General features: G+C 39.9%; 1 protein-coding gene across 7 annotated transcripts in view; it reads right to left on the reverse strand.

Moving 5' to 3' along the window:
* The window catches only part of NT5C2 (5'-nucleotidase, cytosolic II), an 82,415-nt gene that overhangs the window by 27,674 nt on the left and 41,000 nt on the right, over nucleotides 1-13,741 (reverse strand). For 6 of the 7 annotated variants that reach the window (XM_028730404.2, XM_028730405.2, XM_028730402.2 and 3 more), the window contains 11 exons: nucleotides 12,931-13,048; nucleotides 9,672-9,767; nucleotides 8,191-8,282; nucleotides 7,961-8,018; nucleotides 7,094-7,187; nucleotides 6,302-6,355; nucleotides 5,402-5,485; nucleotides 4,177-4,218; nucleotides 3,034-3,141; nucleotides 1,987-2,053; nucleotides 250-420 (listed from right to left, as the gene is read on the reverse strand). In XM_028730404.2, coding sequence (XP_028586237.2) covers nucleotides 250-420; nucleotides 1,987-2,053; nucleotides 3,034-3,141; nucleotides 4,177-4,218; nucleotides 5,402-5,485; nucleotides 6,302-6,355; nucleotides 7,094-7,187; nucleotides 7,961-8,018; nucleotides 8,191-8,282; nucleotides 9,672-9,767; nucleotides 12,931-13,048 — 984 coding nt within the window. Of the gene's footprint in view, nucleotides 1-249; nucleotides 421-1,986; nucleotides 2,054-3,033; nucleotides 3,142-4,176; nucleotides 4,219-5,401; nucleotides 5,486-6,301; nucleotides 6,356-7,093; nucleotides 7,188-7,960; nucleotides 8,019-8,190; nucleotides 8,283-9,671; nucleotides 9,768-9,860; nucleotides 9,926-12,930; nucleotides 13,049-13,741 lie in introns of those variants that run through there. The other variant, XM_028730408.2, reaches the window with a different exon arrangement.

Here is a 13,741-nt window from a genome sequence, read left to right on the forward strand (position 1 = left end):
TCTATAATCTTATAGTGGAACACGGCAGACAGTCTTTTGAATATGTTTGCAGTGTCTCAGATGCCCTCTCAATGTCTAGGGCAGGCTCCCCCAACACAGTATCCTCCACATGCTGGGCTACAATCTCTATGGTAGTTTTTGTTATGCGAATGGTGCCACAAACCACCTGGGTGGGTTATATGGACCCTCCCCCCGGGAGGTCCGCATACCATCAATTGGGAACCATTAAACTACAGAGTCAGTACTTACAGCTTTTGTCTGTCCACACATGAAGCTCCTGTGCCAGTTCTGGAATCACTAGGAAGGTCCTCCAACCCTGGCGTTTTTTAGACTTCAGGATATCTCCAAAAATGTGATCACCTATGTATAAGATGTCTTTACCCTTGGCCCCCAGAAGGTCACAGATTGTATCAGAGGAGCCTAACAGGAGGAGGGAGAAAGCAGAAGGGCCAATCAGAAAAGGTTTCTCAGCATAAAAACCATGGGTTCAGTGCATAAACTTCCATTATTATCATGTACCTCCTCCCAATTTGATAGATATAAGGCTTTTTCAAATAATGCAGCTTTTGCACACTCAGACATATCAGAGTATAAAATACACTACAGCATACAAATATATGGTTCACAGGTGGTCTTCCATTCAGGCAAAGCCTGCTATATTGTGTGCTGCCAGAACATTTTTTTTGAGCTGCAAGTGTCTGAGACCTATCTATTTAAAATACAAGTGATGATCAAATCACCTCTTACTTTTTTAAAAAGGGATAAGCTGCTAAAATACACAAATCAGGTAGCATGTGAGACGTGCATTTTAGATGCCATCCCAAATACACACACATACACAAAAGTACCAACACAGCTATATATTATTTGAGTATAAAGTTTTAGAAAATACAAAGAGGGATCTTAAAACTTGAGGAAGATCTACCATCTACCACCATGGGACTTAACCTTTGGGGTTACAAACTTTGGATAGGTGGGTACATTTTTGCAGCTACTAGATTATATTACACTTTTGGCTTCTGCTGACTCTTTACCTAATGTCCCACCTACAATTAAATTTCCATCTTCACTAATATAAAGACTTCACAAGGGACTCTTATGTTCCACTTACAAACAGATCTGAGTAACTGCTAGTGCATTTTTAAAAAATGGTACAACCACTGTTGTTCCTTTGCTCCAGTAAGTTTTGATACAATCTGAAATCTATTTTGCACCTAAAACATTCTAATCTAGTTACATCTGCATAATATATATGACACTCTACTTAAGTCAAATTAAACTTCAGACATTTGGGGGGGGGGCTTTAAAATCATATCCAGTCTTCTCCCTCACTCCCTGCTGTTTTTCTTAACATCATGCCTGAAGAACAGTTTTGGAGAAATCAAGTTATTCAAACCCCATGTTAAAATAGAATAAAGTGAAAATCTCTGTCCCAGCTCCTGATAAAGATTCACTAGTCTCATTTCTAACCTAGACAGCATCCTAAAAAGCAGAGACATCACCTTGCCAACAAAGGTCCGTATAGTTAAAGCTATGGTTTTCCCAGTAGTGATGTATGGAAGTGAGAGCTGGACCATAAAGAAGGCTGAGTGCCGAAGAATTGATGCTTTTGGATTATAGTGCTGGAGGAGACTCTTGAGAGTCCCATGGACTGTAAGAAGATCAAACGCATCCATTCTTAAGGAAATCAGTCCTGAGTGCTCACTGGAAGGACAGATCCTGAAGCTGAGGCTCAATATTTTGGCCACCTCATGTGAAGAAACGACTCCCTGGAAAAGACCCTGATGTTGGGAAATATGGAGGGCACAAGGAGTAGGGGACGACAGAGGATGAGATGGTTGAACAGTATTCTCAAAGCTACCGGCATGAGTTTGACCAAACTACGGGAGGCAGTGGAAGACAGGAGTGCCTGGCATGCTCTGGTCCATGGGGTCACAAAGAGTCGGACAAGACTAAATGACTAAACAAGTCTCATTTCTAATTTACCTCCAGAGTAAACAATACCATGCTGCAAGGGGCCTGTGTAGGTACCAATCTTCAGTTTGCCAGTAACCTGCACAGAAAGAGAAATTCATTTAATGAAACTGTAGGTCTCTCCAGCCCAATTTTCAGTTTTAATATTGATCAATGGATTGATAAATCAGTAGAATGGCTGTTCAATATATGCTTCAGAGGAAAAAGCACAATTGGTGTTTGCATACTCCAAATGCACTATATTTTTCCTGGGCAGCCCCTTTAATTATTAAAAGCAGCATGACAAAGGGGCAAACAGCATTCGGTGACATGGGGGAATGCAGCTGGTCCCCTATTCCTAGAGGCCATAAACACTCTTACACTGGGAATTGTTTTGTGCCTCAAATGTATCTGTGCCAGGTGAAAACAGTGAAGTTAGTCTGGTAGAAGCATATTCCGTACAACCCTTTTGCATGGCCTGCATACAGATGCTACAAAAGCCTGCTTAAAGCTATACTTCCAAATTTTACAGTTAAAAGTGTTGGCTGCCTTTTATGAGCCAGTTGATTCTGCCTATAGGTCAGGCTTAAGCTAAGAATTTTGTTGGGGCTAACAAGTTATCAATAGCACAGATTCATCTAAAACCCTAATAGATTCCCAATAAAGACCAGTCCCACAGAATGACAAAGCAGGTGGTTATGTTGCAGCCACAGTGAATTTTTAAGATAACCAGCAATTACAGTGAAATTGATCTAATGAAACACAGCATTATTAGGCTCCATATATTTTCAGTATGATGCTGTTCTTAATTTAATTCCACTCAGTACATCTAGCTGAAATACTTAATGATGCACTCAAAAAACATGCTGTGTTTTTATTTAAAGAACACAGCTCCTTCTCATATTTCCTTTCTATGTGATTCAGGTAACCCAAAAATAGCTAGAAACCCATATTCCAAGTAGTCAATGAATTTCAAAGTAGAGAGCTTATGAATTTAGCACTAATGTTCTAATTATTGAAATAAGCTGTCCCAAGTTTCCCTCCAGTCAAGCCTAACTATATATTCTATGTATCACTCACCGTATCCACCTGTCTCAAGACTGTGCCTTCTCCAAAGAAAAGAGGTTTCCGCGCATCCACAAGGATGAGGTCAAAGTATGATTGCCATGGCCGGTGAGAATTGCCAGGCTAGAGAAAAATTAAGCAGAAGAACATCTTTTTAAAAGGTACAAATTCTAATTGTTCACACTGAAACTGGCTTACTTTAGTTCTGCAGGAGAGATTGATAACTGTATTCTATATGTAGCCTGACATCATATACAAAACATCTTAGTTCCCCAACACTTCAATTCAGTAAATATACCTGAGAATCCTAACAATGCAGGAAAGAAAAAAATAGCAGATATTTTAAATTTTATTTTTGTTTATCTGGATTTATATACTGTTTAATCATATCACTACTACAAATATTAATACAAAGATCCAGGCATTTATCAATTACTGCAGAACATCCAGGGCTTTCAAAGCAGAGGCCACAACTGAGAAAGGGACAAAAGGGAACAGTCTGTGTATTTATATTAAATTTTTGATTTCTATTACACATAGTAAGTACATGAAACCATAACCAAGCCTTAAAATTGAAAAGTACATTTTCTTGTAGCTATGAAAAATTATTAATTATACGTGGAAGGATTTCAGCAGCACTGTTATAATGCATTAGTGGATATGTGGCTAAGTGGCAATTCCTTGTATCTGAGCAAGCAACTTCTACTCAAGCAAGTGCAGACAGGCAAACACCACCAGTGGAAGTAAATGCTTTTGATTTGAAAATTCAGTGGTGTTTTTTTAATCACTAGTGACCTCTAGAAGCTGCATATCAGGCATATCAAAGCTGACTTTAATTATTTCCACCTGTTCTCCAATAAAAATAATAAGGCATTTGACACCATGCCTCCAAAGGTTGAATTTTACAAATAGAAAATTAAATAACTATCTGGTTTCTTCAGTCCCCATGAACAAAGACTTGACTCCTATTCTTGATTTATTTAGGAAGGAATAATATACACCATCTAACACAGCGTTCCCCAAACTGGTGCCATCCAGTTTATTGGAATCCAGCTCTCATCCAATCCTGGTTGGGAGTTGTATTCAAAAACATTTGGTCAACACCAAGTTGGGGAAGGCAGAGGTATCATTAATGCAACAACTCTTTTCATCACTCACCTTTGGTCCATGTGGAAAATCAAACAGGTAAGTCATAATTTTCTGAAAGGCAAATTGGAAGCAAGACTTAATTTCTATTAATTATGTTTAAACAATACATTTAAATATACAAATAGTCTTCAGATATACAAATCTAGAACAGGCATTGTGAGAATTAAAATAACATTGCAGAACCCTATGATGTTATTTTTAGGATTTTCATGACAACAAAAGGCATGCCTCCAGCTCTGACAGATATGCAGCTCTGCAAGAACCTCAGTTTTATGTACAGTTAATTTAGAAGCAAGTTCAGTGAATCTTACTCTGAAGCAAATGTTCATAGGATTGGAGAACAAAAGTTCATTGTCACAGAATACAGGAGAGTCCTGCATTCATATTAACATGGGGATTTCCCAGTATAGTTGTTCATGGCTTTCTTTAAAAAATGCATTTTATGATAAGCTGAAGGTTTTTAAAAAATATTTCTTCCCTCACCCCCAAAAAACTTGGGAGACTAAATTACAGACACATTGCTAGGTACAAGGCATCATTAAATTAGCAACCAAGATTCAAGGAGAATCTTAGGTGCCTCCAGCTCATGCTTTCATTATACTGAGCTTATCTAATTCTCTACAGCTGGCTTTGAGAACCTATGGCTCTGTAGATGTTGTTGAACATCAGCCCCAGCCAGCATGGCCAATGGTAAGAAACAGTGAGTTGTAGTAGTCCAGAACATCTTGAGGAGCCTAAGGTTCCCCAGCTCTGCTTTGAGGCAGGGATGGAAGACTTTTTCAGACTGAGTGTCACATTCATTCATCTGGAAACTTCTGAGGGCTTCACATCAGTGGTGGGTGTGGCCGGAAGTAAAAATGGGCAAAACAATGGATGTAACTTACTGTTGTAATGCATGCCACATTCCAGTCACACAGATTTCAACACTCATATATGAATCCATCCAGACAAGCAAGAGGCATCATCACAGCTCAAGGGCACCTTCCAGCCAGGCAAAAGCACTTGAGGAGGGTTCAGAGGAAGGGGGCAGGCATAATCTAGGGAAGGAGGCATGGCCTGGAGAAAGGCCAGAAGGCTGGGCAGAGAGGCCTACAGAGCTGCATTTAGCTCCCAGGACTGAGGTTGCTCACCCTAATCCAAGATAGAAGTTCAAAATATGACACCTAACATATATGAGACACTGAATGAATGAATGAATGATGGAGGAAGATTCTTGTGTTACAGGAGTACTTACATCAGTGTACTTATAATCACTGTTTGTGGCAAGAAACACCTTTCCCACCTCATTCATGCGGCTCAAAAGCAGAGGCAGTTTCCCCTAAAATGGCAAAGATTTACATAAAATACAGTTTTCAGTTGAATATCTCAGGCTATCTGTACATACTGCCAGTTTGAACAATGCCACATGAATATTTCAGCCTGATTAAAATGTCTTCAAAAATCCTAGATGCCTCAGCTGTGAACTGAAATCCTGCATCTTAGTCATGTCTTATAATTTGTACTAACGTCCTATTTGGCCAAGTATTAAAATATACTTTTAAAAAACTGAAATGTTGAAAGCTGTTCTATAATATGTAACCAGAAACCTGATGATTTGAAAATGAGAGACTGCAGGCAGCAAGGACTCTTTACTAATTTTAGAACAAAATGCCACTTTGATGTGCTGTGAGTACGTAGCATGAACATTATGTGGAAACAGAAAGTATCCCATGCTAGGTGAAAATCAAAGGAATCCCTCTAAAGAAATACAAAATGCACAATTTCAACTTTATGCCCCTCAAGATATCAAGACACAGAAGATGCTTTGGAATATTCACATTTCTATTGTGACATGCACTCTCTTACTACTCCATATATTGTGGGGGTGGGGAAACCAACTGCCCCTGCTTGAAGTTTGAGTGCTTAGAATTCCATTAACAAAAGGGAGATAAAGAGGACGTGCTAAATTATTTTTCATCAAAAAAGACAAAATTTGCTGAAGCAACAATAACATCACTTAATGCCTATTTTTTTAAAAAATAAATTGTGAACAAGGGAGTTTGAACTTTCCATTCTGTTTTTTTATCATTTTAAGACTGCATGAAATAAACCAAGTCTGGTCCACTTTCAATAAGGAAAGGCTTGACGTACTTACATCTTTCACTACATACTTCCCAAGATTCTCAACTGTCTTCTCCTTCAGTGATCCCTGAAACAACAGGAGAAACCACATGACACAGCAGAAGTAATGATCTAGCAATCTTACTCCGGTTTCGCCTTATAGTATCAGCTTCCATGCTGTCATCGTACTGTAGAAAGATGCACCACTGACACTAGAGGCAGAAGGTTATTTGTGGAGTTTCATGTGTCATGAGATTAGCATTGGATAGGTTCAACCTGGGGGTGGAGAACCCTGTGGCTCATTCACCATATGAGAAACAAACACATGGGACAAGATGCCACTGAAGCGCTGTAATTAAGTATATTCTGAAGTAAACTTGAAGTGCAAAACAGAATAGTTCAGAAAACACATGGTGACAGAGTTCAGTTGCTGAAGCAAAGGGGTGGTGTGCTTCCTGTGCAATGTGCGGATGAGTTATCATATGAAACACATGAAACTGCTCCTTGGAAGGGAAAACAATAGCATAAATATAATAAAGTGAAACAGTGATGGCTTTTAAGATGGCTTGCAGCAGCAGCCTGTTTCATTAAGAGGGGAGGGGAGGAATGGGGGGGTGTGAAAGTAAGCAGCAGGATGGTGGTGATAGAAGGAATTATCATTCTTGTTTACCAATCCCCCCTTTCCAGTCATATTGATGGGCATGCTAGCTGGCATTTAATACTTATTCACTGGCTGCCAACAGTGTTCAACTCACACTATAATTTATTCAAAATGTTAAGAATTAAACAGACTACAGTTAAAAAAATATCCCAAAGTGCAAGTCACCTTATAGTGAACCCAATCCACAGCATCTCTCACATCTTGGAACATACTTCTGAAGGACATGAAGAGGTCTCCATCTTTAAACCCTGTTTCACAGCTGTGAGAAAAAGGAAAAAAAGCACGGAATTGTTGTAAAAGTAGGTTAACAGCTAGTAAGGAGGGTGCATAAGGCCTGGGAATCACTGTACAACTGGAAACACTAACAGTATTGATAGCTACATTGATAGTATTGAAAGCAACCAAACCTTAATCCCACTAATGTTAGGTGGATTCTTGCTTGTATGTTTTGTGCCAATTCATGAATACATATATCATCTCATTTCCTGTCTAATCAGCATGGCATCTGTTCTCAGAGGCCAAACCAGGCAGGGAATGGGATGAGATAAAGGTATAGGCAGGATGTGTGTATGTCTGAATCTAGGTTGGTACATGTTTCTGCATGCAAGAGAGAATGAACATACATGGATGATGGCTAGATGAAGTTGAGGGGCTGAAGATTCAGAAGAAGGGAGCTGGGTGTGGGAGAGGGACATGTGAATGGATGTACAAATGAACAGAGAAAAGGAGTAGCTCCAGGAGTGGCTGGCTTTGGCGGTATCCATCACCCCAACTTCTAATCCCTGAAAAGCTAGCCCACACTTGTGCTGCATGATCATATTCACCTGTGTATGATAGACCCTATGAGCCCTGCCAGGGTTTAAATCACAAACTTTACCAACATAAACAATCGCTAAAGTACTTGTGGTTGCTGTTGTCATCAAGCTACAGATAAGAAGATTTGAATTTGTCCTTGCACACTTGCAGTGAGAGACAATGATGGCTATAGCGTCACATGTTGGATTTCATATAACACATGAGACACATGCTCACCTTGAATACCTAGCACAGTTCGTAAAAAAATCAACCAGACAAGCCAACAGGTAAGTCTCTGCAAAGAAGCAAAGAATATACATTAAATGAAGAACTGGATAAAGAGACACTCATGTAATTAATCTAAACCAAAATGACATTCCTAATTTGTCATTTGAAATTAACAGTAATATACCTACGGATTATCATGACACAATCCCCACCATCCCCATTAGAGTTTAAGGTCTCACCTGGTAGGTTGAACAGTGTGTTTAAAATGTAAAACCTGTCAGTGTCATCTCTCTGGATGAATTTATTAGGGTACTGCTCTCGGATATCTGGCCTGAAAAAGGTAAGGGACAAGGGAATATGCCTATTAATGATGTCTAATCATAATAGTTTCTCTAAACAGCTATGTTAACTCCTACTGGGTCAATAAGACCAATGAGAAAGATCTCCTAAAATGTTGGGATTCAAGGAAAGGTTTTAATGAGAACACTGGAATAAATATAATATGGCTTCCTTTCTACTACAGCAAAATGTGATACTTAATACAACTTCATTCATAGAGAGGAGCCTATTCCCTCCAGCTCTTGCTTGCTCAACTGATCGCAGAAGAATTCAAGAACTGGGGTGATCAAAACAAAACAAGAATTGTGTTTCATTTGGACAGCATGCAACTAACCATCAACAACTCTGTACAATTCACACATAATATTCTGCTTAAAAAGAAGTAGCAGCAGCAATGTTTCAATGTTTAGTAAGATTTCATGTCATCATACAGCCAAAGACAGAATACTGAAATGGATCCTGTTGACCTATAAAGCCTTACACAGCTCAGGACCTCAATACCTTAAGGACTGCCTATCCCCATACAAACCAGCCTGGACCCTGCACTTGTCATCTGAGGCCCTTCTCTATGTCCGCCCTCCCAGAAAGGTTCAGAGGGTGGCAACAAGAGAACGGGTCTCTTCTGTGGTGGCTCCCTGATTGTGCTTTTTATTCTGTTTTTATCACTGATGTTCTGTAATGTTCTGTTCTGTAATGTGTTTCTAATGTTGTACACCGCCCTTAGATCTTTTGATAAAAGGTAGAATCATCATCATCATCTCAGTGGTAGAGCATGTGTTTGCATGCAAAAAATCTCAGGTTCAATCCCCAGCATTTTCAGGTAGTGCTGAGAAAAACTTCTGCCTGAAATTCTGGAGAGCAACTGCCAGTCAAGATAGACCACAGTATAATAGATTCCTATGTTCCTATAGCTGGGCTCAAAATGGTCTAGTCCCAGGTCATATTATGATTTGGAAACAACACTTAAACCATAGGTGTCCCATTTGGATATCACAAGAAATTAGTTTAACAAAGTTGTGCATTCAAGGGCCAAGAAGAAAATATGTGGACACAAGGCTTGTTCTTGGCCCAATAAACTGATGCACTGAGGTGAGATTGTTACATCTGAACCAGGTTTGTGTGCATTTTTTCCATATTCACTTAAGTTAGTTTCCAAAGGTTAACCAAGTTTCTGAAGTTATTAGAATTTATAAGACTCCAAAGTAAGAAAAACTGGCCTGCATAAGGATTTGGAAATGTTACAGCGTAGGTGATCCCTGAAAGCCCCAATTCTATATATGAATTCAGAGTTTCTACCAAGTTCAGTGGAACATACCACCCCCTGTTGTACATACAGATTGCAGCCTTCCTTATGTGAACTGCCTATATTCACAGTACTTACCCTCTCATGAAGTTAAAGCCATGTGCACACACTAGGATGTTCCCATAGGCATCGACTTTCAGCAAATTTCCATAAAGGGAATCAAATACCAGGCCTCTATTAATAAAGAAGTGCATTGATCGATATAAGCATGGTGTACCAAGCAGTGGACAGCAAGACTTTGAAAGATAGTCTATTGGAATGGCATACCTGAGCCAGTTCTATCATGTTCTGTCCAAACTAGAATCTGACCCTAAGGAGGACACTTTGCTGACAGAGTCCCATTGAACTTTTGTTTAGCTGCAGAGGAAAAAATAGTCTGCATTGCCCAGTTCAAATGTACAATTGATCTCTTTTCTTATCATTAGCTCATTTATCTTAACAAAAAAGCTGAATTACACAATCAGCAGGCACAGGTGCATAGCTTAAAAATAAAATAAAAACCTTAGTTCTCCCACCTACCCAACTGACCAAGAAGAGTAACTGCATAACTGGAGCTGGCAGAAGTCTCATTGGACAAAAAATTCTGTCAAATCAGACTTGCCTTGTTTAAAACGTAAGTACCACCTCAACATCAGATTGTCCACCCTACCTGCTTGTTGGAAGACTACTCAGAGAGTGTGTGTGAGGCACTGTGAACTCACTGTGAACTGTATAATACAAGTGTTATATATTTATTACTATTCCTTTAAAGGACTAAAACCTTTTGGACTTTATAAAAGGTTAGTTGACACCAGATGTGCTTTCGCTACAGTAAACAGGAAAAACTAAACATAACCAAGGCAGTTCTCTGTGTGTGAATGTCCTATCTGCATGGAAAGGAGGTGTGGAATGTAGGAGATGAGGAATGTAGAACTTCTCAGCTAAGCTATATGAAAAGAGTTTGGGGAGAAGGACTGCTGGAACACAAATGGCAAATGGAGGAAGAGTTCATCACTCATGCCTCTAACACCTTAAGACATCACCACCCTTTTCACATAGGGATTATTTAGTTTGGCTCCAAGCAATCCTCTTGCCAGTGAGTAAGTGGCAGTTAAGACTTTCAGTCACCACTTCTCTTTTCCCTTGAGGAAAGTTGCCCGTCTACCAAGTTTGCACAGTGGGTACCTCTTCAGAAAGAGCTTTCCATGTCACATTTTCCCTCTCTCCCATTTCTTTATAGTTTTTTTCCACTTACCCACAATGTGACATTGTCACATGGTGTGCTTCTCTGCCCCCACTCCACATCACTAGCTGCTGCTTGGCACAGCAGAGAGGAAATGCATGGCATTGTTAGTTTCACTTTCAGGTAAGTGAAACTGCACATTCAGAGGAGAGAGGTGAGAACATGATTCAGGGAGACAGTTTTTGGCGGTTGGCCCATGTCTGCGGCAATGTGTAGTTTGGCCCTGAATGTGAGACAGCAAGGAAGCAACAGCCATACCAAGTAACCTCAAATGCTAAAACAACCTTGTTCATAAATTTCCAAAAGTTACTAGCTTATAAAAGTTTTTATTCCTAAGAGGGGCTGGTTTCCCTTTCACCAGCATTTCTTATCAGTAAAAACTGTTGCTGGCAAGAAATACAGCAGGCTGGTGGTTGAGAAATGGAATGATCCCTGGCTACTCTGCTAGCCTGATTAGCTTCTATGTTGAGAGTGCAGGAAAATGCTCTTTCTCCTGCATGTCCGCCACAGTGGACTAAAGACAGGGCGATGGATCAATCTGTCACTACTTCCAGCATATCTGATTTCTGTGCTGAACATGCAGAAGGGTTTTTTTTTCCCCTGCTGTGCATCCATTCCAAATGCAGAGCAGCCTGATAGTGAAAGAATGAATTGCGCTCTCCTATCACGTCCAGCACATACTGTTTCTATGCAAGCAGTTTCGCCTTCTGCACATCCAGCACAGAAGCACAATGAACCAACAGAGAAGTGATAGATAACTTGTTCTCACTCCCTGCCAGATTACTTGATTTCAATGCTGGCCAGGGAGGAAGGAAGCAGCATGGAAGCAGGTCAAGATGGCAGGAAAGGGATAGCGCAATCTATCCCTCCTCTGTCAGCCCACTCATTCCATGCACTTTCCCGTGTAAGTAGTTAAATAAAATGTTGTGCTAATATTTTTGTTCTAAAGTCAGCAAATGCCCTTACAAGTAGATTTAGAACAAGCTTCAAAGTGACTCTGCTTGCCTGTTCCAAGATTTATTAGCCTGTTTTGGAAGGGCAAACATACACAGCTCTAAGCATGCTCATCAGTGAAGATAGCCTAAGCTGTCCAAGGTAGTGCCAGTGCTTCACAATGAGCCTAGGTCACTTTCCCCCCAACCCTTGCCCACATTCTACTGTACCACTAATAATTTTCAAAAGCATTTGCAATGACTGGATAAAACAAAAATATACAACAAATTTTGTATATGTATCAGCATAATGGGCTTGCTATTTTGCCCCTTAATGGCCCACTTACTAAAGCTCAATTCACATGCTAATTTTGTGCTGTTACAGAATGATCTGCGAATTTCTCTGTTGCTTAACTTTTCTGAAAAAGCCTTGCAAAGATCACTAAAAGTGGCCTTCTCAAAAGTAAACATGTGAATTGGGTCTACTAAAGGTGCCAAAATTTGTTGACTTTCCCCCTAAATCATTCCATAAATAGTTTTGCATTCCTTTCAGCTTTTGCTAAACTCACTGGCATGTTTCAACAATGCTTCTGTTGCAAAAACTGGCCAGAATGCAAGACAGAAGTGTGGAAAGCTCCACACATGCATCACAACTTCTGTGGGCTCTCTTTTAAAAAGAATCCCAGGGTTGGCAAGTGTGCTTCTCCCAAAACTCAAGGGGAACTTAGGAGCTACCTCTAACATAAATGTGAAGAGGTGCTGCCTTGTGGGCAGAAACACAGGAAAATCTTAGTACATATAAGGAACTGCCTAAAGAAAATCTGCCAAGCCTTACATATTTTATACGTATCTACAAATATTCTGCCTCAAATAGTTTAATGCAGGACTTTTTAAGCAGCTCAGAATTTAATTGAAATTCATGTTTGCATAAATTAGGGGTTGTTTCCCCCAGTTTCTAACTATGTTCAGGTCTTCCTGCTATGCATTTCACTTCCAATACATTTACCACTGGGTTTCTTAAGACAAATTTTCTGCTGACTAATCCACTTCAACTAGCAAGAACCTCGTGCAATTAAATCTGCTTATGTATTACTGAACAACAGCATGCTAAAAATAGAACACTTTAAAAACAAACAAACCAGTAAGTGGCATATACATATTTTTGTAGCTTACAATTATTTACCTGGTAGGGAATGTAGGATCATAGACAAAACTAAGCAGCTCTTGAGGGTATCCAATTGATACTAGCCGTTCAACTGTCAAGTCAAATCCAAGGGATTCATACTCTGGAGATTTATATACTGTGAGAAGATGTGAAGAAGATTTTGGTTAGAAAACACAAGCAACACACACATCCTATCTAAACAAGGCAGAAAATGTATATTAACTTTGCCATTCTCCTCTGGTTTAATGTACAGTTCAGCAGACATACAAGGAGAGTGGTATTTAACACTGGTCTGGTTCACATCTCACAGCGAGCCAGAGTATGACATACTGGGACTTTGCAAACATGCTGGTTCACAGCTAGGTGTTCACACCTGCTTTGCCTTCTTTGGGTATTTTAGGCCAATGTGGGACAGCAGCTAAGCTAAAGTTTGGCTTGGTGTGTCATCTGAATCCAGAAACATGGTTACATTACCTCCTCTTTAATGACAACCTATTGGGAGCCAATTACCTCCTCTTTAATGACAACCTATCAGGAGCCAGCACATTTGCACTGTGGTTTGGCTTAGAGCAGTGGTTCCCAACTAGGGGTCCACGGAACACACCCAGGGGGTCCGCGTCCCCATCCCTTGCCTCCCCCCCAAAAAACATTTTTTTGTCATTTTGCATGGTAGTATCACAAATTTTATGGTCTGTTTTAACACACTGCGATTTTAAATATATATTGGCCAAAATCGATTTTGAAATCATACTGTGACAACTATTTTGAGCAGGCAATACGTAGCAATATAAAGGGAGAACAGGGCAGCCGATTGCAAAGCGCTGCCTTC

The sequence above is a fragment of the Podarcis muralis genome, chromosome 6, assembly GCF_964188315.1.
Source record: "Podarcis muralis chromosome 6, rPodMur119.hap1.1, whole genome shotgun sequence".
In the NCBI taxonomy this organism is placed as follows: Eukaryota; Metazoa; Chordata; class Lepidosauria; order Squamata; family Lacertidae; genus Podarcis; species Podarcis muralis.